Source organism: Mercenaria mercenaria, chromosome 9 (assembly GCF_021730395.1).
Source record: "Mercenaria mercenaria strain notata chromosome 9, MADL_Memer_1, whole genome shotgun sequence".
Taxonomy (NCBI): domain Eukaryota; kingdom Metazoa; phylum Mollusca; class Bivalvia; order Venerida; family Veneridae; genus Mercenaria; species Mercenaria mercenaria.
The window spans coordinates 80,320,485-80,343,724 of NC_069369.1; the positions used below are offsets into that span (position 1 = coordinate 80,320,485).

The following is a 23,240-nucleotide window of genomic DNA, read 5'->3' on the forward strand; positions in this document are numbered from 1 at the left end:
ATGATAACAGGACCCTAGTTGTTGGTAACCTACCCGTGGATTGGGAAGAGGACTTAACTGTGAACTTTTTTTGAATCGGAGATTATACAGACGTTGTAAATGTGAAAGTCAAAGATGGCGAAGCGTTTGTTTCATTAAAGAGCCAAACGGGTTAGGATATATCACAGCATTACTTATTCAAAATAAACCGTCAAACAGAAAAACAATAACATTAAGATATTATGGACTACCATTTTCTCAAATTTTATTTATTTGTAATTTTTAGCAGTTTAAATAAACTTATTATCTGCGTTTTTGTGTGCACGGATGTATGGTAAATATTGTATTTTGCTAAACTGGAGTTTGGTGTAAACGTATTAACGTATTTTTAATTAAATCTGTTTGAAAACATGTATATGAATCTGTAGCAAAACTTTTAATTAATAGATACTGAAAATGTTCATTCCATCTGTGAATTTTGTTAACATAAAATATTTTTGTCAGATGTTGATAAGGTTCTACAGAGACACGTGAGAAAATCGTGCACGATGGCTGAGAATGAACTTACAATAAAGTCGCCTTTTAATTCTGATACTGAAGACGGCTCCATCGCCGAGATGGAAGCAGAAGGTATCCGGGAAGTTCAGCCACTAAGTTTACAGGTAAAGTATATAATATTAACAACGTGAAACAGATTAATGAATTTTAACTGATGCTTTAGACAGTCGTGTATTTCACGGCTTCGCTAAAATAGAAAACTAATTATTGTTACTTTTTTACATTACATATTTCCCATCTGGCATTTAATTGTTCTTTTAAGTTAATCGCTAAAAATGTGCCAGATGTAAAAAAGTGCACTAAACTTTCCATTTCAAATAGAGCTAAAAGTTGTATTGTTTCATCATTTTCCGTCGTAGAATAAAACGTATCATATATTATCATTAACAATATAGCGACTTGACAGTTCGCTGTCCCTACCCACCACTATGAACACATCTTGGATTGACAGCGAGACACTATCTGGACCTGGACCAGACAAGTCGTACTGTATAAATGAACTTGGAAATGAAACTAATTTTTCAGCCACCTTCCCGTGAACGAAATCAGGTAGATTACAAACAGTAATTAACGTGTCCGTATTTCTGTACGCTCAACCATCTGCAGAATTAATGTACAGTACTGGAGTAAAGTATTGGAGTTTAAAGCACCAGTTAACGAGAATATTACTTTGCCTGTCATTTGTTCAAATTAATATTCTTATTACTTTAAAAGAATTTACATCAAATCAAATCAATTTTTGCAGCACTTCAAGGGGCATCCTAGATACTTCAAAGAAAAAAGCGCCTTCCCCGTAATCGGAGGTTTGAAGGCAGAATTTGTCCGCCGTTGATTGCTTACATGCCTGGTGCCTGGCATTGACAAATTGGAATTGGGAAGTAATACTGTTAGAAGTTTGTAGTTGTCTCATAAGCCAAAGATCGACCGGCACTTCCAGTCTAGGCGACACTATAATAAAGTTAAATTTACTTTAGTTTTAAAACATTAAGATATATGTCTTTCTGTTCCATTTGCTCCCAACTTCATCACATTGTCTATCGCAGTATGACTGTCATTTTGTTTCAGCAAACGGTTAACATCCAAGAATCCGAACTGAATCCGACAGTCGTTAGTTATGTGGCGACGACCGCAATCGCCTCTGGTCTACCAACAGACACTAGTCTTAGGTCTAGGAATGACCCGCGTCGACTAGTTAATGAGAAAACGACTTTACTCCAAGACAAGCTGAAGGAAGAGTTCGGGGATAAAGTAACATGTACATTAGATGACAAGATCCTAACTTTGATGCAATGTAAAGATTTAGAAGGTATCAACAATGTTGACGATTTTTTTAAAGCAATAAATGCTCTGTTAAAGGCGTTTGAACGTGAAGTAACGGTTCTGTTACTGGAAATGGATGTTGAAAGAATTAAACTAGCAATAAAGCACTTCGATTCTGTGCAATGTCAGCGACCATTTATAAAACTATACAAGGCTAGCAAGGAGTTTTCGCTAGGTATAGTTACACAAACTGAGGGCGACAAAAGCTTGGTCCTCTTACATACTAATATTGTAAAGCAGAGAGTTGTAGAACTTGAGAAATTGCTTTCAATGGAGGACAATTTTAAAATAAAGGCATGTAAACACATAGTAGAATCACAGACAGCAAGAGTCTCCATACAGAACAGAAAGATGACCATTTGTGGTTTTCAGGAAGACGTTCTTGCCACCGATGCTACTATCAATAAAATCCTCTGTACACACTTCTGTGACTCGATAGAACTTGAAGACTCCGTTGTTGAACTCATGAAAGATACGAACGTTCTCAAAGAAGTCAAGGAAAACTTAGAAAAGCTTTACTTTAATGTCTGGTGTCAAGTTTTTAGGAAATCAGTTTATGTCGTTTGCGCCAATGAAAAGCACGTAAAGCCGTCTTTACAACGGATCCAGACATGTTTCTCTACGTCAGTTGTCAAACTGGCCGATTACATGGTTGATTCTCCGGTCTGGGAAAAGATGAAATCAAGAGTGAATATAGAGTATCCTGGACGTGTATACATAGATGACACGACAAGAAGACCTTCTGTTATTGTTCAGTCAACCGTCTCAGTTTGCAGCAAAGTTACGGATATGCTAGACAAATTCAAAGAAAGATACACTCTTATAAAGAGAAAGATAAAATTAACTGAATCAAAACTTGAGCTCATTTTGCAACATCTGAGTAATGATATAGAGAAAGCAAATGAGGAAGAATTTGTAAAACTCAAACATGATTCTGATGAAGCAACGTTGGATATTGACGGTACAGAACGAGGTGTCAGTAGAGTGCAGGAAAGACTGGAAGACGTGGTGACTGTCAAGCTATGGATTGCTGATGAGACGTTTGCTGATTGGTTAAAACAGATGTCACTTCGAAAAGATGGGAAGTGGAACAAAGTTGTAAATGTTTATGAAAACCAAGTAGATATCATCTTTAAAACGGGGAGAATAGAAAAGGAACAGGTATTTTGAAACTTTTTGAAAGGTCTAGGTTAGTATTATTTGTTTTTACATTGTATGTGTTATAATTGAAACTTAAGCCCAGTGCTACATGTTTTCAGTATACTATTTATTGAACATTCAAATTGTTGGGTGAAAGAACTTTTTGTACAGCCATTTGCACTTTTTAAACTAATGGCGTATGCTCGTTTATCTGTCCGTCCGTATGTCTGTCCGTCAATCATACCTCGTGTCCGCAGAATAACTTAGAAATCATTCAAGTTATTGGCTTTAAACTTGACATATTGATAGGTAGTGGTGGGTCTGAGCGTAAATTTCGAGTCAAAGGTTAAGGTCATAAATGGAAGTCAAAATTCAAATATCTGACATCATACTTGTACTGAGCATAACTTATAAATCAGTCAAGGTATTGACTTGAAACTTGGAAAATTGGTAGGTGGTTATGCGATGATTTACAGAGTGTAAAACTCACATTACTCCTCCTTCCCTCCATATATACAAATAAATCCTCTACGCAAATAAAATCTTTCATTTTCACTTTCAGTTTATTGTGCCCGAGTACCCGGTTGCAGCCGCTACACAATAAAAACCCTACCGACCGTCACATGACCCCCCTCCCCAAAAACACACACACGCACTAAATCATTTGATCTAAAACTTCCGACGTACATTGCTTCGGTACGCGGGGCGCCTGCTCTCGATCTGTTAGTGGTCAGTTGATGAAGTGTTTATTGACTGTCGTCTAATCCTTCATTCTATTGTCTAAAAATAGCATTTGTATCATTACATGCAATTGGGTACAGTAATTGCAGACCTACCGATAAATACCGAAGCTCTACTAGATAGTTTAGAAGTATTTTCAGAGAAGCTATATGTAAATGTATTCCCATTTTAGGTTGATGTTATTGTAAATTCGGCTTCGCAGGATTTACGTCTTGGCGTAGGTCAGTCTACCGTGACTCAAGCCATAAGAACAGCGGCAGGAGACAGGGCGCAGAAGTGTCTTGATCGCCACAACAAGCCAGTTCCCTTTGGATCTGTTATCCCTGGTGACCCTGGCAATTTGAAATGCAAGAAAATATTCCATGTTGTTCTCCAACAGTTCTGTGAAACTGCCGAAAATATGCACAGACCTGTAAGTACTGCCTTCTTGTATGCAGCTGTGGGGTGACATATGTACCAATTATAAACTTACATACCAAAATCAGTTGAACAGATATTTAATTAATATATACTTACCTATAACCAACCTGTTACTTACCTACTGATCCGGCGAGGTGCCCGTTTGTACTTACTAAAACTGAAGAACTATCGCTAAAATATACGTACATAGTTTACATTATCTATGGTCTTCTGATATAATACAGTTTTTGTTTTTTTCCGCTATATATTCAGCATCTTGAGACGGTTGTCAAGGACTGCCTGGATAAAGCTTCATCTGGTGGTTATACCAGTATTGCATTCCCAGCACTATGTACGGGAGTACACAAGTACCCATTGCCTTTTGTTGCCGCGACCATGCTCGATTGCATGGTCGCATATATCAACGAAACTGAGAAAACAACATTGAAACAAATCTTCATTGTCTTTTTGGATGCGGATATACATAAGAGACGTGTAAGACACTTTTCCTGATAGATTTTTCCCGCGTGGATAATCGCTTTCATAAAGCATTAGTCTTGAAGAAAAGTCAACAATATATATATACTGTAAGCGCATTTGTCTCTTGAGGGTTAATCGCAAACCAGGTTGGCAAGAAGGAAAAATACCTGTTTTGAAACATTTAAACGACTTTCAGATAAATATTGATTATATGCACATAATTAGGGTAAAACTTGGTTACAACTTACCAAACTCCAACACAATGTTACTTCCCCTTATCGGTACAGTATATTCCTGCGCGGAGGTTGACAACTTACACTCGGAAGTTTAGAGACTATTTAACCAACTGGGATATAAGATTATTTTGTTATCCATTTTCACATTTCTTATGATTAGTAGCGGTAATGCTTGTTTCTTTTTCCTTCTAGATTTTTGAAGAACACAAAAACCAACGAAAAGAAGAACTTGTTACAATGAAACAGCAGAGAATTTTCTGGTTTAAAGTGCCATGGCCGTGTCGCTATCAGTGCTGTATAACGGCAGCCACGCGTGCAAGCGCTTGCGACTTTACTGAGGAAGTCAACGGCGAGCTCTTGGAGCAGACCTTTGCCAAAACATGAAATTGATAGAAAAAAACATTGATATTAAAATCTTAGATGTATCATATTTGTAAAAGAAGAAATTTAGAGAAACAGAGAAGAAACGTTATCAGGGTTGTTTTGTTTCATGTGGATCATGTTTGTATTATTTTAACTTACCGAAAAATTGTATATTATATGTGTCAGCGATAAATGTTGTGTAAAACAGTCGTGAAAAACATAATGACTGAATATTGAATAATTTAATTCAATTTGACCAAGCTGTAATTTTAAACAAGAACGAGTTTTCCTTGTTTTAAACTATTTCATACTAAGTTCAAGCACAGGTGGCAGTAACGTATCTAGAATACAGTATGGGTCCATGAGCCATATACACTTAAATTTATTACAATGATAATGTTTTTCTGAGAAATAAAATGCCAAAATGTCATTTTGAAAAATGTTTGCCCCTAGAAAGGTGATCATGAGCATTTTGACATGTGTATTGCTTCTAGGTCCGTATTTTTTTTTTCCAAAAAAAATATTTCTTTATCAATGTTTGGACGTCTTTTGGACAAATGAATAGACTTTCAGAAAAAACACTCCCAAACACTCAATCTTGCAGCCAAGCCGGAGGGAAAGATTCCGATCACTCACGATACACGGGTCATCTACTGGTCATGAAGAACATCTGTACCGAGGACTCGATGCCTAAGGCTGCTTAACCGTTCTCTGGCAAATGCTTGGACAAAAAAGTATTGTTCAAGGTCACAGTGACTTTGGCTTTTGATCTAAATCTGAAATAAGTAAGAGACTATCTACCGGTAACGACCAACGACCTACCATGATCCTATACTGGTCAGAAAATGTTTTGCAGACGAGTCAATGGTGACAGTGACCTTTGCCTTCTGATCCCACTATCAACAGTCTTCATCTACTTGTCCTGGCCAACTCCCTACCAGCTTTAAGGACCAGAAGCGTTCTCCAGTAATTGACTGGATACCATTTTGTCTTCAGACAGCCAAATAACCTAACGGATGTGCAAAGAAAGCGCACCACTGTTTCTTTTGCACTTTGTTGAGATGGATGGCGGAAGAGATCATAATCAAATGTACGTGACCCATTGCGTTAAAAGTATGTTAAAGGGCAAATGACGTCAAAGAGTTTTAAAACAACGTCGCGCTATTTAACGGTGAGGTAGGAAAATTGTAATGTTTATGCACGGTGCCAAAATCACTTCATCATTGAAAACGTATGCGTAAGTTCAGATAGAAAATGTTCTGAATATAAGTGATAGAAAGAAACCGGGAGGGGGTTCTGTCCTCCTTGTAAAATTCAGCGAATGGGTTTTTGTCCTCCTTGTAAAAAAGATGAAGAGGTTTTGTCCGCTTATGCAAAAATGAGCGAAGGGGGTTTTGTCCGCAGGGGATTTTGTCCGACGTTCAAAGAAACCTCTGTGTTGTAATTTTGCCCTTATTGTTTTTTTACACGTACCGTCACATACTTATGTAAACTTGATGAAAATGGACCAGTGACTAAAACAAGAGTATCAGCTATTACATTTGTTAGAAAAAATATATCTACGGTCATGTTTTGCTTTGAAACAAACAAATGGGCAAAGACGACCTTATACCGTTCATCTTCAAAATATGTTTATACAGTCAAAGTCAGTTGAAATACCGATTCAACAGTGTGCAACGTTAACATTAATGAAAAACAAATCTGAGGTGAAACAAATAGCCTGGGCATTATTAAAGATTATCATTTGCTCAAAGTCCCGTCATTGTACATATTCAAACTTCATTCAAAAACACATATCATTCTGCGTGTCCAAATTTAGGATTGATTTCAATAAAATCATGTCGAATAAATTAGGAGCTGTTTACGACAGCTATAATGTCTTATTAATTAAGGTAGTTTTGCACGTTTGATAAACCGGAAGTGACTGCGTAACGCCATTTATTGCGTAACGTTATTTATCCGGAAAACGTAGAAAAAAAGCATGTATACGGCATACGGAAATGAAAATCAATTTATGAAGTAATTGCAACGGTGAGTAAATTTATAACAATGGCAACGTTGCTATCATTCTAAAGTTAAGATATGATCTTAAAAATTCTGACACGATAAATAATTTAAAAAAAATGTTATCGAATCAGCTTGAAATGCCCGGTCCTCTTTAGTCATGGCCAAATATCTCAAAAAACAAGCTCACGGACCTATACATTTTATTTCACCATATTACAGGTCATATTTCTATTAACGACAGTTAGAAGTTTCATTAAAATTTACATTGTAGAACAAATTCTATTCGCGAAAATGTTATCAAAATATTGGTTTTCCCTGTGCGAGGTCAATTTTTTTCAAATCAGTCTAGCAAAAAAAAAAAATCGATCACACGACCCTATCTTTTTTTATTTCCCGTGTTTTCTAAATATTTTCTAAAGTTTTGAAAAATCAGGGTTTAATAAATTTCTACACTGTAGAAAAAAATTGATATTCTGTAAAGTTTTTGTAAAACACATTGAAATCGACATAATTCGCTTCTAAACCAGTACAGATCTAAGGATAATGTTTCGGCCAAAGTTTGGTTAAGTAACCTGCTAGCATAAGGTAATTGAACTATTTGTCAGAGCAATGTAGGACCACATTCGTAACAGATCGCATTTGTAACAGGTTTCGTACGTATGCGATCGCATTCGTAACAGGTAAAATGTGTTACGAATGTGTTTGTCCAACATGGGGGTTGACATGAGCAGCACATATGTATCTGTTGAGTTTTATACTGCAAATGTTCAATCAGTTGCTTGTCATCTTAACATCATTAAATGACTGCCATAAGCACCATCACAAGTTAGGGTGGTCGTCGTCGACGTCATAAAATTATTTGAGCCGCATCATGAGAAAATGGGCCTACGGGAATCTTCGAGGCTTTGCAACCAGTGTGGGCTCAGATCAGTGCAGCCCACACCGTTCGCTGTTATTTCAAAGAAGGCTTATTCTACCTGAATATGAAGTTTTCTGACCCTAATTCAGATGCATAAATGCCAGATCACCTTAATATAGATTTTCCGGAAATTCACAAAAAATGTCCGAATGTCAATTTTCCCGTGACTTGGCTGAATTTTTATTATCATTTCTGCATTCACTGCCACTACCACTATAATATGATTCAGCTACTTCTACTGTTACCTCGACCAGCTGAAATGTAGACCCACATGCTCAGGTCACTGGTTCGAACCCGGTGGCGACATACATTTGTAGCTACCTTTCGTTATCCAGAGCTGTCGCAAGTTGGGTGACAAACAAGAAGTTGCTATGTCCTGGGACAAATTATATACAATTTGTCATGGACGGAGTCGTTAGCCTTAAGTCTAGGAGGGCCCGACCTTGTGCATGCTGCAAACTAATGTCTTTGAGATTTTATGAAAAAACACCTTAGGTTTTAATTACCCTCACCCACTGAGCTCGCTTGTAAGGAAATAGGCCTTCATTTAATATAATCCCGCCGTGAAATAGTGGAGTTTGTGCGCAGTTATATATATATATGCAGTCCTTGGTATAACTTGCCCATGCATTGTCAGATTTTCAAATTATTTGGTACAAATGATCAGCACGGATAGAAGGTTTGTTGCGATCATGATCCATGTTGCTATATCCAAGATCATGGTCAAAGCTTCGAACTTAGATTTGTTTTGTTATTTTGCTGTAATATATACGTTTGTGTCCGTATCATAACTCGCTTTAGTCAGATTTCCAAATACCTTGGCACAAATAACCACCATTTATTGACAATCTGTAGTGATCATATTACACCTATTACTGCAAACGACTCAAATTTTGGCACCCTGTAGAATGATTTTGATGAATATTATGTTTGTTTGTTGCATTCAGAGCGCCTGTTTTCAACAGTATTTAGGTAATACAGTTTAGGGCAGTTAATCTTACCATTTATCCTACAACGGACCAGTCAAAGATAATGATGATGATTATGATAATGATAATGATGATGATGATAATGATGATGAAAATGTCAAAAATATCAAAATCAGTACAACAGTATCTTTATGTTAGTAACAGACAACTTCCGAGCTTGAAACAGCACCGATAGGCGCAAATCGCAACAGATACGGATAGTTATCACCCGATCTCGAACGTGTATCCCTCGACACTCTAGTCGATGGTTAGTTCCTCCCATTAATATTAATTTAATTATACCATGGCTCATATACCAGTTTACACTCATACGTTTACGGGTCTGGCAAAACGCACCGATACACGTAAAGTCTTAACTGGGTGGATGAGAGACACAATATCTCTGGAAATTCCGGCCCTGACTGGGAATTCAACAGGCTCCGCCGGTTTCGTAATCTGTAAAACCATCCACTGCACCACCCTCACCGATGGAGTTACTTGTGCCGCTCCTATAGAGATACAAAATAAGAGTGTTTCCATACGAATGCAGATACCAGGCCAGGCAAGAAAACTCTCTTAGTAAATATAATCCAATAAAGTTCACGTCGGGGTTTTGAATAGGACATATTTCATTTGATGTATCCATTGTCGTCGGTATAAGTTTTTTTTATTTTTGATGTTCAAAGCAATGCGAATGGACAAAGATAAACAAAACGAAAACGAAAAACCTATCTTGCAGCGAACCCGCGCACGCCAACGACATCAGGATCCGAACAATAGCCATGAGCAGTCTTCGAATAGTCAAGCTAGTCACTATTTAAAAGTATACATAAATGTATATATACCCGGTGTTCCACGAAAACAAGCTTATACAAGACTTTCTATGTTGAGACAGCATTGGTCTTGTTTTTAGTGCATTTTATTTGTTGTTGAAGCGATACAACCTATAAAAGTTGAACATTTTCCCCTTTAATCATACATATACATATATTCATGCATTCAGTAAAAATGAAATATCACAAACCAAAACCGATATGGGAAATTTATATGTGACATGTACATGTAGTACCATGCTACTATGAACAGACCAGTCATGATAACGGTATTCTTTCCAAGTCTAATTGCCAGATAACAAACCAGTACCAAGATATTAACCTGACCGGAAATATCCCTCTAATCAACAAGAGGGTCGTCACGGCCCACTATCGCTAACATGAGTAATACTACACTATAAATGTTATTAAATCTGCGATTTTTGCCATTTCAGGGGCCATAACTCTGAGACAAATAGCGTGATGTGGCTAGTCTTCGAGGAAAAAAGCAAGATCTTAATGATATATAATTTCAATGCAAGTTTGGTCATAACTCCAAGACAAATGGTGCTATATAGCTGGTTTTCGCAGGGAACCGAGATTTTATAGATATATAACTTCTATACAAGTTTGGTCAAAATGAAATAATAAATATGGTCTCTATTGTGTTCCCAAGACTAAAATAAGCAAATTTTGCCATTTCAGCCATTACTCCGAGACAAATGGCGCGATATGGCTGTTTTTAAGGTAGTTCTGCACGTTAGGATCGAAATTTTTTCTACAATGTAGAATTTGATTAAACACTGGGTTTTTTTCAAAACTTCTGAATATACTAAGAAAATTCAGCAAATAAAAAAGATGGGATCGTGTGCTTGATTTTTTGCTAGACTGATTTAAAATATTTCGACCTCACGCAATTTTTCATAATGGGAGCCTATGGGAAGAACGCAATTTTCATAACATTTTTGCGAATAGAAATTTTTCTACGATGTAGATTTTAATGAAACTTCTTTCAGTCGTAAATAAACATATGGCCTATATATATGTTGAAATAAAATGTATAGGTCCGTGTGCTTATTTTTGAGATATCTGGCTATGATTACTGTGAACCGCCTATTTCAAGCTAATTTTAAGACATTATTTTGAATTATTTTACGTGTACGATTTTTAAATATTATATTTTAACTTAAGAAAGATAGTAACAGTGCCATTTTAATACATTTACTCCCGGGTTGCCCTTAACTCTCCCATTAACTGACTTTCGTTTCCGTACGCCGAATCCAGGCATTATTCTACGTTTTCCGGATAAATGACGTTACGCCATCACTTCCGGTTTATCAAACGTGCAGAACTACCTTAAAGGAAGTGATATCCTTCATAAGTTTAATAAAATCAAATAATAAATGTAATCTCCATTGTGTTGACAAGGATAAATCGGCATTTTTTTTTTGCCAATTCAGGGGCCATAATTCCAAGTAAAATGGTGCAAAACGGTTGTTTTTGAAAGGAACCGAGATCTTATAGATATATAAGTTGTGTGCAAGTGTAGTAAACATAAACAAAAAATGTGGTCTCTATCGCGTTCACAAGGCTAAAATCAGTAATTATGCCATCTCTGGGGCAATAACTCCAAGATGAGTAGCGTGATATGGCTGGTTTTTGAAAGGAACCGAGATATCATAGATATATACACGTTCTATGCAACTTTTGTCAAAATTAAATAATAAATGTTGTCTCTATCGTATTCACAAGAAAAATGTGAACGGACAGACGGTCGGACGACGGACGACGTACCAAGGATGATCACAATAGCTCACTTTGTCACTTCGTACAGGTGAGCTAAAATATGTTACAAATGTGTTTCAGATGTAAAAATGCACTTTTTTGTTCATTTTTCCGATTGAAAATGACATGTGACAAATGTGATCAGATGTCACATCAAAAGTCGGCATCGATCACATTTGTCTCAAAAATTGTTACAAATGTGCTTGATTTCTGTTACATATGCGATCTCATTTGTAACACCTGTTACATATGCGATCGCATTTGTAACACCTGTTACAAATGCGATCTGTTACGAATGTGGTCCTACAGAGCAAACGCTATTAGTTTAGAGAGAAATAATAAGAATACCAAGTACTTTGCAGCCTTAGAAAACAATACAGAAAAGAAAACACTCTACAAACTAAAATGCTGATATCAAAAATGCATGCTCGCCGGATTTTAGTGGGAGTGGGGGCGCCGGCTGACCCCCTCCTTAGATCGATCAGCCCTTACACGCAATTTTAATAATTGCCATGTAAGTGTACTTTAAAGAGCGCACGGTGTTATCTTTCATACACTTTGAAATAGAAAGTAGAATATATCCTCTGTAAAAACCCAATTAATTTCCAAGTTGGAAATTCCAATCATATGATACATGTTTACATAAAATTCGCTGGACATTTGGCAGGGGTAAGCAATATTTTATTATTCTGAAGGCGAAAACCAATGATATTTTTTCATCCAAATAGGTTCTGTTATTCAAAACTAACAAGCCATATAAATATATACATACTGTACTGAGCAGTATGTCCTTTTGCAAGTTGACCCAAATTTCGCCGTATATAAAATTAATATAATTGATCCTAGAACCAGGAGTGTAGCCAGCCATAAATGGATGTTCAGTCACAAATACGGAGAGTTCAGGGACATGTTTCACCTGAAATTCAAGCATCATAATTGCTTTCAAACATCATCTTGCAAAGAGTTTCTGACAGGAAGAATGTTAAAGTTTCCACTATATACTTATAGGGAAAAGTGACTGCATCCGTGTGATTTCTTGACGGAACAATTCTGTAGACATTTCTTTAACAAAAAGTTGCTCCCTCCATTTTTGAAAACTTTATCAATTTGGCGTAGCCTCATGAGCAACCTCAATCAACCCGAGTATGCCTGCTCAGGGTTTCAATGTAAATGGAGTTGATATTGTTTAATTAAAACTGAACCTTAATTCGAACTTGTGATATTTTGAAAACGTTGATGAAATACACATTTTTATTTAAACGCTGAAGGATAGGTATGTCATGCCATGATAAATGTAACAGTATGTCGCGCTAGGATAGGTGTAACATTATATCGAGCTATGATAGGTGTAACAGAATGTCGCACTAGGACAGATGTAAAAGCCTGTTGCGCTAGGATAGGTGTAACATCATGTCGCGCCACGATAGGTGTAACATCATGTTGCACTAGGATAGGTGTAACAGTATATCACGTCGCGATAGGATAGGTTTAAGTAATAACATGTCGTTCTAGGATAGACGTAACATCATGTCGCGCTATGATAGGTGTAACATCATGTTGCACTAGGATAGGTGTAACAGTATATCACGTCGCGATAGGATAGGTTTTTCTCACTTATCGGACAGAAAAATCTCTATTTTTAGAAATGCTTGAAAATCTTATCTCACATGGGTTATCCCACACTCCTGTGACGGACTACTTCATGCACTGAATATTCATATTACTTATGTAAAATAATTAAAAATCAGGTACCTTTATCTTTTCTCTCCGTTCCTCATAGTGTATTTCTCGATTCAAAATTCATTACTTTATGATAAGAACGTACCGTTACGCTACAAACGATAAAACTAAAGCGGAACTTTGTTATTGTGCGTCATTGAAATGTCACGACGTCACTTCTGCTTACGGACGCCAATTTCCCGCGTTTTAAGTAGTTTCATATTTTTATGCTTGTTTTTATTGTTTCTGTTGTGGTAAGTGAGAAATAGAATCCATCATTGGTGTTCGGTGAAGATCGGAAATCCCAACCCTCGGTCGCACCGCTCAAGTCTTAAACTCGGCTCAGCCTCGTTTAAGACTTGAGCGGTGCGCCCTCGGGTTGGGATTTTCTGATCTTAACCGAAGACCAATGATGGATTCTCTATATCATTACATCGCGCTTGGATAGGTGTAACATCATGTCGCGCTGTATTAGGTGTAACGTTATGTCGCACTATAGAACAGATGTAACATCATGTCCGACTGCGATAGGTGTAATAGGAAGTCCCGCAGTGACAGGTGCAACATCATGTCGCGCTAGGACAGGTTAACATCATGTCGCGCTGTGATACGTTAACATTATGCCATTTTAATCCATCAGTGGTTCGACATATTTCCAAGACGACTTCCAGAGAATCATGATGGACCTCTGATAGTATGAAAGAGACGATAATTTCGAAGATTAAAGGCGTGAGTAAATGAAATAGGCGAACATTTTTCAAATAATAGAATTTCTTCAAATTTTTTATATTGAAGGACAATCATCTAAGAAACACAAATATAAAAATAAAAATCATAGGTCACCGGTATTAGAAAGGAGTTATCTGCCATTGAAAACTACAATTTTGGGGAAAATGACGTTTTCAAGAGCAGATAGCTCTTTTTCTATACCTGTGACCTATGATTTTATTGCATATTTTTGTTTCTTAGGTGATTGTCCTTCAATATCCAAAATTTGAAGAAATTCTATATTTGGGAAAAATTTCGGCCTGAATTCTAGCGTACGCCTTTAAAAATTTTAAACAGAAGTTTTGTTTTTTTTCAGTGCTGCTGTTAACAAAACTTCAGAAATAGGCGTCATCTAAACAGCTGCTTGAGCAGAAATCATGGAACAAATATATATAATTATCATAGTCGTTCTAGTTTGTCTGGTGTTAGTACTGACTGCATTTATGTAAGTTATATTTTAGCTCACTTCAATTATAATTTCAACATTGAAACGAACCATTACTCAGTATAACACATATACTTGTAATTAACGTCTGGCATGAATATCTTTCTATAAAGAATGAGGAAACACTGGTGAATATTTAAGGGTGATGAAAGACAATATTTAGGCACATGTATGAATAAACAACTGTTTGATTCAGAGTACAAACAGAAAAAGTATGCGATTCGGAAACGACCAAAAATGTATAAGTTAGATTTATAACATACATCATATCCATATAGTTTTATACTTTGACACATCACCTTGGAACTCTATATTTTTCGGCAAAAACTGCATCCCGAGTCCTGGGTTTGTCGCTTAACAAAAATCAAATGTTGTTTAACCTTTAGCATGCTAGATAAATTGTCGTCTGCTGGAAATGTCGTCTGCTAAAATTGTAAAGTTCATTCAATTTGCTCTTAAATTGGAAGAAATATTGTCAGAGTAGCAAACAGCTTGGAACATGATCGGCGTCTGATCTGGTTCCAAGCTGTTTCAAAGGCTGTTAAATTCGCCTGCAGCAGGCTAAGGGTTAATGTGCACAAATACGTAAAATGTGCAGAAATAACTGGTTTCTTATTTGTTGAAAACTTGTAATCTGTTGTAAAATGATTATAGTGACCCACATTTTAGAAGACTGATTTGGAATAAATTAACGCAGATTTATTCAGTCAAACTTAAAGGGTGTTTCTCTTACTAGAAAATATTATTCACACTTGGGCAGCTGACATTTTAAACATTTTTGTGGACATGATATTTCCGAAGCATTTCACGGAACATGATGTAACAAGGCATGTAGACTAATGATTTCTTTACTTTCCAATTCGATTGGAATTCATTGAAGCGTGTTGTTTAAAGACATCCGATGCCCACCTTCCGCTAAAATATTTTATCTTTAGATATTTACTGCATGTAATTTGGTTACAGTTGATTGTTAAAAAAACTTCCAGTTGTTCGGTGGTAATATACATTTTACACCGAGCTGCAGTGGCCTAATGGATAAGGCATCTGCCCCGCAATCGGGAGGTCGAAGGTTCGAGCCCTGTCAGAGGCGGGTCTTGTTACTGAAGAGAGACCGGTTGGTGAGCGCCAGCTAGTTCAATAATGGTTACCAATTGCCTACCTGCCTGGTGCCTGGCATTAAAAATAGGAATTTGGAAGTAATGCTGTTCAATGTATGTAGGTGTCTCATAAGCCAAATTGGCTGGCCCTTTCAGTAGGGGTGACACTATAATAAACAAACACTTTACTTTTTACTTTTACACATTTTAAGTATGTACTGTTTTAAACCTATTACATATAGTACTGTTAATACACATAAATTTGTTAATTTTATGTTAACATTAACTGTATGCAGTAATTGATCTATGCAGTATTTTCAAGTCTAGTATACCTTTAATATACAATAATAACCTGTTCGTTTAGATGTAGATTTAAAATGGAAGTGTTTTTAAATTTTTATTGGCAGTGCCACTTACTAACTTCCTATTCGCTCATTAATATTTGAAAGGTGGTTATGGAAATAAAAATCGCAATGTATCGTTGTGCATACTATAATTTTTACGATCATGTAGTTGTACTCACGTACAGATCTATATAAATTTTATTTTCAGTTGTGTTGGTCGCGCCAGGTGTTGTCAAGGGCATCAGAAAAGGACAGTTGTTGTAAGTTTAGTATTATTTGGTCATTACTAAAATAAAAGATCGATATATGAAAGCTAAACAATTCAGATCTAAAAACTTGATTAAAATCCGATATTGACATAGGCTCGTCAGATTTTAATGTCGTCATAAAAAAACTCACAAACTGGCCACATTTTTAGCTCGACTATTCAAAGAATAGGTAGAGCTGTTGGACTCACTCGTGCGTCGGCGTCCCGATTTTTTAAGTTTTTTAATGTAAGCTGGTATCTCAATAACCGTGGCCGAGTGGTTAAGGTCGTTGACTTCAAATCACTTGCCCCTCATCGATGTTGATTCGAGCCTCACTTCGTGTGAGGAAGCCATCCAGCTGGCTTACGAAAGGTCGGTGGTTCTACCCAATTGCCCGCTCGTGGTGAAATAATGCACGGAGGGGCACCTGGGGTCTTCCTCCACCATTAAAGCTAGAAAGTCGCCGTATGACCTAATTGTCGGTGCGACGTTAAATCCAACAAAAAAAATCTCAATAACCACTTGTGGGAATGGATTGAAACTTCACACACTTATTCACTGCGATAAACTGACTTACATTTCACAAGCTCTATTTTGCTTTTATACAAAATTATGTCCCTTTTTCGACTTAGCAATTTTTGGTTAAGTGTTTGTTCACTTTGATGATCCGTGCCATTCAGTGCAAAGGGTTCATAACTTTACTTTGCATTTTAACAAAATTATGCCCCTTTTCCGACTTAGCAATTTTTGGTTTTGTTTTGTATGTAAGCTGGAAGCTCAAGAGCGACAAATGGGAATGGATTGAAACTTCACACACTTGTCCACTGTGATGAGCTGACATACATTCTACAGGTTTCATAACTCTGTATTGCATTTTTACAAAATTATGTTCCTTTTTCAACTTTCGTATTAATTCAGTTGACAAGGCTGTTGAATAGTCGAGTGTTGCTGTCCTCGGACAGCTCTTGTTCACCGATGCACTTGATATTAAATTGTATACGTTATTTTTACAGTATGTGTAGTTCAAAGCTTTTAATAATGTTATTGTGTGACTGATTGTTTATTATCATCAATATTTCTATCTACATGTATCTGCAAGAATACAAAAAGAACAGATTTTCATACAGACATAGTCACTCGCATGTTTTTCACTATCGTTGTGTTTAGAACATGTATTTCATTAGATGACATTGCCGATGACACTGTAAGAAAAGTAGTCCTTGCGTTATAAAATGTGTAATAAAAGCTCAGGCAATTGAAGATATTCAGGCTACGTGGAAGAAAGAAGGTCAGAAAACTTACTTACCTTGTAAATATATACTCAGACAGTGCTAAAAGGATTGCATACCGTAATTTTTATCGCTATGACACTGACGCCTCATATAGTTATATAAGCAACTCGTCGCCCTAAGGACTCAAAATTGAAAATACTCTAAAAGCATTTTTTTTATATATATTCTTGCTTAGTATGAGCCATTAGATAGTGTGAGGACTGAGGAAAACTCGGGCAACATATAGTAAGTTGTATTATCATTATAGCAACGAATATAAGATGTCCAAGATTTTTAAACGAAGTTTTATTATCACTGTGACAACGTTTCGGCCCAGGGCTTTTATCAGTCACGTGCACAATATCTAAAATATGAAATCACTTGAATAAGACCCTGTGCCGAAACGCTGCCACAGTGATAAAATTCATTAAGAACAATCCCAGTAGATATCTATTCCATATATTTAACATTAAATAATCCATGTCCTGAATAGTTTGACGTCATTTGAAACATGTACAAATGTATAATGAAACTTTTGACAAGTCTGATAATTCAAGAACACCCTTATTTTTTCTTCAGTAAATCCATTAAAGGTCCGACCTAGTTTCTAGTCGAAGAAAGAACCATAGTTTCTAATCGAAAAAAATCGTTATGTGAATTTATGCATTATATTCTCCTATTTGCTTACATTTCCTTTAAAATATATATAGTTTCTAAAATTTTGTTTGTCGTTTTAAAGTGCAGAGCAAAGCCTAGAGACAAAAAACGAAATCAACAAACAGTGTAACAAAGAATATGGTTTTGTCTGCGAGTATTGTGGGAGAGATTTTAGGCGAAAGTGTGTTCTTACTGACCATCAGAGGGATACAGACTTTGCAAACTGTAGATTTGAAAAGTACAAACAAGTGCGGCAGGGAGACAATGCAAGAAACTCCGTTAAAGAGAGATGTGAGCAAGCTGCATTGTACATGGATAATTATCATAAGTCCAGAGATACGGTCATTGAGGTCCTGACCAAAATGCTCGGACACAGCAGCAATGGTGGCCGTTTCTCTGAAAGGCCCGATAGAGAAGGCTCCACAAAGACGGGACTCAAGACAAGAAAAGCGGTCGAATTCGACTTCAGTGTAGAGATACTGCTACATGAAAACCCGGACGTCGTATCTGGTAACGAAAATAATTATGGCATTGATGACACGGCAAGTACCTTATTTTGCAGATCCAACCGAAACTTTTCAGTGTTTTTTTTTTTTTTTTTTTTTTTTTTTGAATAATATAGACTTATAATCTTGCCATTGATCCAATTCAGTTTCATGTTCATAAATAACTATAATCAAATGCGCCAGTTTTGAGTTATAGCCTGGTCGCCAAGGTTCCGATTCTAAGTAGTTAAGGGTATAGAGTATCAGTTATGACCACATTGTGCTTAATATTTTCCCTTTGCTTATCGCAAAAAAAAAATAGCTGTAGGAAATTATAATGAACCGCTAGGAACACAAAAAATGAACAAAAATAAAATACACACAAAAAAAGAACTGAAATGTTACGGAATTTTAAACAAAGCAGTAACAACGCATAAAATAAGGTCAAAGCACTGCCATAGTTTAAAACAGCAAATACATTTCCTTGTATGAAATAGCTTTTTTTAGATACAATATGTAAAATTTATATGCTACGGTCCATAATAGAAAAGAAAAGCAAGTGAGGATGAAATTGCATTTTCTATTTTTCTAGAGACCTGATAATATTCCACCCGGTTCTGCACAAGTAAGGCTTAAGCCGAGAGACATCAAACGATTTAAAGAGTGCTGCAGACATGGGGTATTGTCACCATACGAGTTAAGGGAAGTCTTCCACAGATACATAAATAGTGTACAAAATACAGGTGGGCTATTAAATTACAATTTTAGGTAATTTTCTGTTCTTCCGCATGTCCAAGTGTATCAGATTCTAAAATTATTTTATTATACTACAATATAATTGTAATCGAATTAAACGGAGCAGACATTTTCATTGAATCATCATAATTCAGTCAAAATGTGTAATTCTTATTAAGCTGTAATGACTACTTTAAAATCCGCAGCAGTAATTTGTATTGAAACATAACTAAATGGTAATATTTCTTTTAGGAATAAATGGTGTGAATGTAATTGTCTGCAAGGAGGCAAATGGCCCAGCCGTAAGGCTTATCGTTGGTCACTTGGATATCCCACATAAAATCGACGTCGATTTAACACCAAAGATAGTTTTACCTTCCATGCATGAAATTCACGGACTTGATTGGCCTCGAAACGAAACACGCCGATTCCTAACGGCATATCAAATGAATAATGTAAAAAAACAGCCGCTTTATCTTGTTCCAAAGAAGAAGAAATACTGGTCAGTATCGTTTGCGAATTATGAAAATGCGGTCCTTAACATGTTTTCAAATACTTCCACTGAAAAGAACATTCTACGCTGTATGAAAGTGAGGCTAGAAGCATGGCGGACTCAGTCGTCGGCAGAGATGAAGCCGATAAGCTCTTACATTTTAAAGGTAAGCATATTGCATCATACATAATGATCGAACACGTGTATGGTCTAACATACTAGTATAATTGATCTTAACCGATTATGACATGTTCAATGAAGTAACCATTTTATCTAAGGTAATTCCGCACGTTTGACTGACCGGAAGTGAGGGCGTAACGTCATTTATCCAGACAGTCTAGAATAATGCATAGTAGCCGTTATACGGATAGCATAAATGTTGCATGGAATTTGTTATATCCCGGGTTTTAAGTGTTAAAACAGTCAGAGCTATGATGTAAAATAGTAAATAGTAACATAGAATAAACAACAGTGTAAGGATCCAGTTGATATTTGGAGAAACGTGAAAAATAAAGCATACAGGCCTATATATTTAACTTTTCGATACGTACGATTTTCTCCGCATAGAAAATGATATTTTCAAACTAGTCTGGCAAAACATCAATCGCACGACCATTTTATTTGCTGAATTTCCTTCGGAAGTAATGGCATTTTGAAAAATACGATTTAATAAAATCCTACATGGTAGAATAATATTTGTTTTCAAACGCGCTTAACTATAGCATAATCTTGAATATAATCTATCCCTAAACGCAGCAAAAGACATGTACTGTTACTAGTAGAGCATATTTTCAAAAGTTTCAATCCTAAACAGGTTTGTTTGCATGCATACTCTGTTCTAACTGATTTAACCCTCGTTTCACAGGTAGTGTTTTTCTGGTTGAGGGAGAATTTGCCGGAAGACAACCTTTGGACGCCTGACAAGTGTGCAGACAGGTACTGCAATTTCCTGGAGGAGTTAAAGTTTCGTTTTAGGTACAAACATCTGTTTGATTACATCTTTCCTGCCATTGACCACATGAAAGGTAAAGAAAACTCCTGTACCACGATGATTGAATATCTTGACCAAGAATTAGAGTGGATACAAGCAAAGGCATAACTGGACATAAATATATAGCAGGTAAAACGGACATAAATACAAGGGAATGCTTTAAAACTGGACATAAATATACATTGGATATAAGTAAATGCTGAGCTGGATATAAATGTACAGTGGATACAAATAAATGCTGAGCTGGATATAAATGTACAGTGGATACAAATAAATGCTGAGCTGGATATAAATGTACAGTGGGTACAAGTAAATGCTGAACTGGATATAAATGTACATTGGGTACAAGTAAATGCTGAACTGGATATAAATATACATTGGGTACAAGTAAATGCTGAGCTGGATATAAATGTACAGTGGGTACAAGTAAATGCTGAACTGGATATAAATGTACATTGGGTACAAGTAAATGCTGAACTGGATATAAATGTACAGTGGATAAAATGCATAACTGAACATAACTATGCTGCAGATACAAAAAAAAACATGCTTAAATGAACATGAATGAAAATATATAGTTGGTACAAGGAAATGCTTAGAAATATGTAGTGGGTACAAACAAGTGCTTAAATGAACATGTATGTAATTATATAGTGGGTACAAGCAAGTCCTTAAATGGACATACATGTGGACACACATATAGTGGGTACAAGTAAGTGCTTAAATGGACATACATGTAAATATATAGCGAATACAATCATATGCTTGGCCGTACATAAATATGCAATGGATACAAACAAATGCTTAACTGTCAGAAATGATTCCCGCTTTATAACTCTATAAAGGAATGAGATATTGCGATAATACTTGGTACGAATCTAGTTTACAAAAAGACTTGGTCTTTCAATTGTAACTATTATGTTCTATTTCAACAAAATAGGGCCCAATTTTACTATATGTCTTGGAATATAGGTAGATGGCGATTGGCATATCCAGTAGCACAGATAAACTTCCGGGACATATGACCATTTGTGGCGAGTTCTGCAATCGCTCGAACTAAAGCAACTACCTAGACCTCATAAAAAAGGTCAACAATTTATAGATATTACTAAACTGGCATATCATAGATATACTACTGATAGGGTTCATCATAAGTGTTTTGAGACCACCCTTTTTGGAAGTTTAAGCCTCATAGATCACTATTTGTAGTTTCATACTGAATTGATCAGAGGAAGTATGAAATATTTTATACAAAGGTAAGCTTCTTTTGGAACATATATTTTGTCTAATTGTCACATGTACTTTTGACTGTCAACATTACATTTTGTAGAAAATATCAAACTTCTTTTTCAAAAGTATTTTTCTGTCGGTACTCCCAGTAATGAAACAAGGTTAACTTATACATTTTCTTAAACATAGCAGTATTATGTTATTTTGACTTGCATTTTTTTTTTTTTTTTTTTTTTTTTTTTTGAATTTACATGTTTTGCAACATTTTCAACACTGAGACTACATTGAGAAATATGTTAAACACATAATGGATAATGTCAAAAATTATTCAAATTGAAAAAGAAGTTTGATGTTTTCTGCAAAATAGAATGTAGAGTGACACAAGCTGTTATTCCAAACAGAACAAATTATCTTGAAATACACTTCTACTTGGAATCTATGTTATAAAAACACAAAAACCAATGAAATGTAAAAACATAAAACAAAAATTCACCCGTGGGTTGGTTTAAAAACCTTTACAGAACCTTTCGGGTTATCCAAAGCAACAAAAGCCCTAGTTATTGTGATAGATATTAAAATGGCCGATCATGAAGATGATTTGGTAGATGAAGAAAATTGCTAGAAATAAGAAGAGAGGTAATGGTGAATATTTGACAAGACGTTAAAAATAAGATACTAGGAGGAACATTTGACTATGTAGACCAGTGTACTTGAAATATATAAATATATAAACTAAAAGGATCTTAATGTGATGCGGTGTTTTGAATTACATTTCTTTGTCTTTTGTCTAAAAACAAGAACAACGAAGGGTCCAATGGGAGAAAGAGTTCCGAAAAGTTCTCTAGTTATTTTATCTGATCACAAAGTGCTCATGGTGAGCTTTTCAAATCGTCAGATGCCCGTCGTTCATCCACAACATTTTTAAATACTCGAACTAGTTTCAACTAAACTTCAATAGAATGTTCCTTGGGTGGTAACCTTTCAGAATCCTTTAAATCTAGGCTAATCATGCATAAATCTGGTCGTTATGGCAATCAAAAATGAAAACCT

The 23,240-nt window shown here is 36.0% G+C and overlaps 2 protein-coding genes across 4 annotated transcripts; both read left to right on the forward strand.

Moving 5' to 3' along the window:
- On the forward strand, positions 1-5,709 carry LOC123547577 (uncharacterized). Of its 3 annotated transcripts, none has more exons than XM_053551841.1 (6): positions 1-150; positions 484-641; positions 1,603-3,018; positions 3,911-4,150; positions 4,411-4,632; positions 5,046-5,709. In XM_053551841.1, the coding sequence occupies exons 2-6, from the start codon at positions 528-530 to the stop codon at positions 5,235-5,237; spliced, it is 2,184 nt and encodes a 727-aa protein (XP_053407816.1). In that variant the 5' UTR covers positions 1-150; positions 484-527; the 3' UTR covers positions 5,238-5,709. The 3 variants fall into 3 exon arrangements, with proteins under 3 accessions (XP_053407816.1, XP_045190716.2, XP_053407817.1); XM_045334781.2 differs by lacking the exon at positions 1-150 and adding an exon at positions 178-313; XM_053551842.1 differs by lacking the exon at positions 1-150 and adding an exon at positions 933-1,086 and having other exon boundaries at positions 501-641.
- An 8,800-nt stretch (positions 5,710-14,509) lies between these two features.
- Positions 14,510-22,891, forward strand: LOC128559350 (uncharacterized). The gene is made up of 7 exons (XM_053550672.1): positions 14,510-14,639; positions 16,289-16,340; positions 17,796-17,845; positions 18,339-18,837; positions 19,334-19,484; positions 19,729-20,135; positions 20,835-22,891. Exons 1-7 carry the CDS (start codon positions 14,572-14,574, stop codon positions 21,066-21,068), a joined length of 1,461 nt encoding a protein of 486 aa, XP_053406647.1. The 5' UTR covers positions 14,510-14,571; the 3' UTR covers positions 21,069-22,891.
- Positions 22,892-23,240: the final 349 nt, after the last annotated feature.

What these genes read in the sequence shown, in the direction of transcription:
- LOC128559350 (XM_053550672.1), top strand. Translation starts at nt 14,572, where the DNA reads ATGGAACAAATATATATAATTATCATAGTCGTTCTAGTTTGTCTGGTG. An exon ending in GAAAACTCGGGCAACATATA is followed by an intron (nt 17,846 to 18,338) that starts GTAAGTTGTATT and finishes GTCGTTTTAAAG; the next exon opens with TGCAGAGCAAAGCCTAGAGA. An exon ending in GATCCAACCGAAACTTTTCA is followed by an intron (nt 18,838 to 19,333) that starts GTGTTTTTTTTT and finishes CTATTTTTCTAG; the next exon opens with AGACCTGATAATATTCCACC.
- LOC123547577 (XM_045334781.2), top strand. An exon ending in GGAGAATAGAAAAGGAACAG is followed by an intron (nt 3,019 to 3,910) that starts GTATTTTGAAAC and finishes TTCCCATTTTAG; the next exon opens with GTTGATGTTATTGTAAATTC. An exon ending in CCGAAAATATGCACAGACCT is followed by an intron (nt 4,151 to 4,410) that starts GTAAGTACTGCC and finishes CTATATATTCAG; the next exon opens with CATCTTGAGACGGTTGTCAA.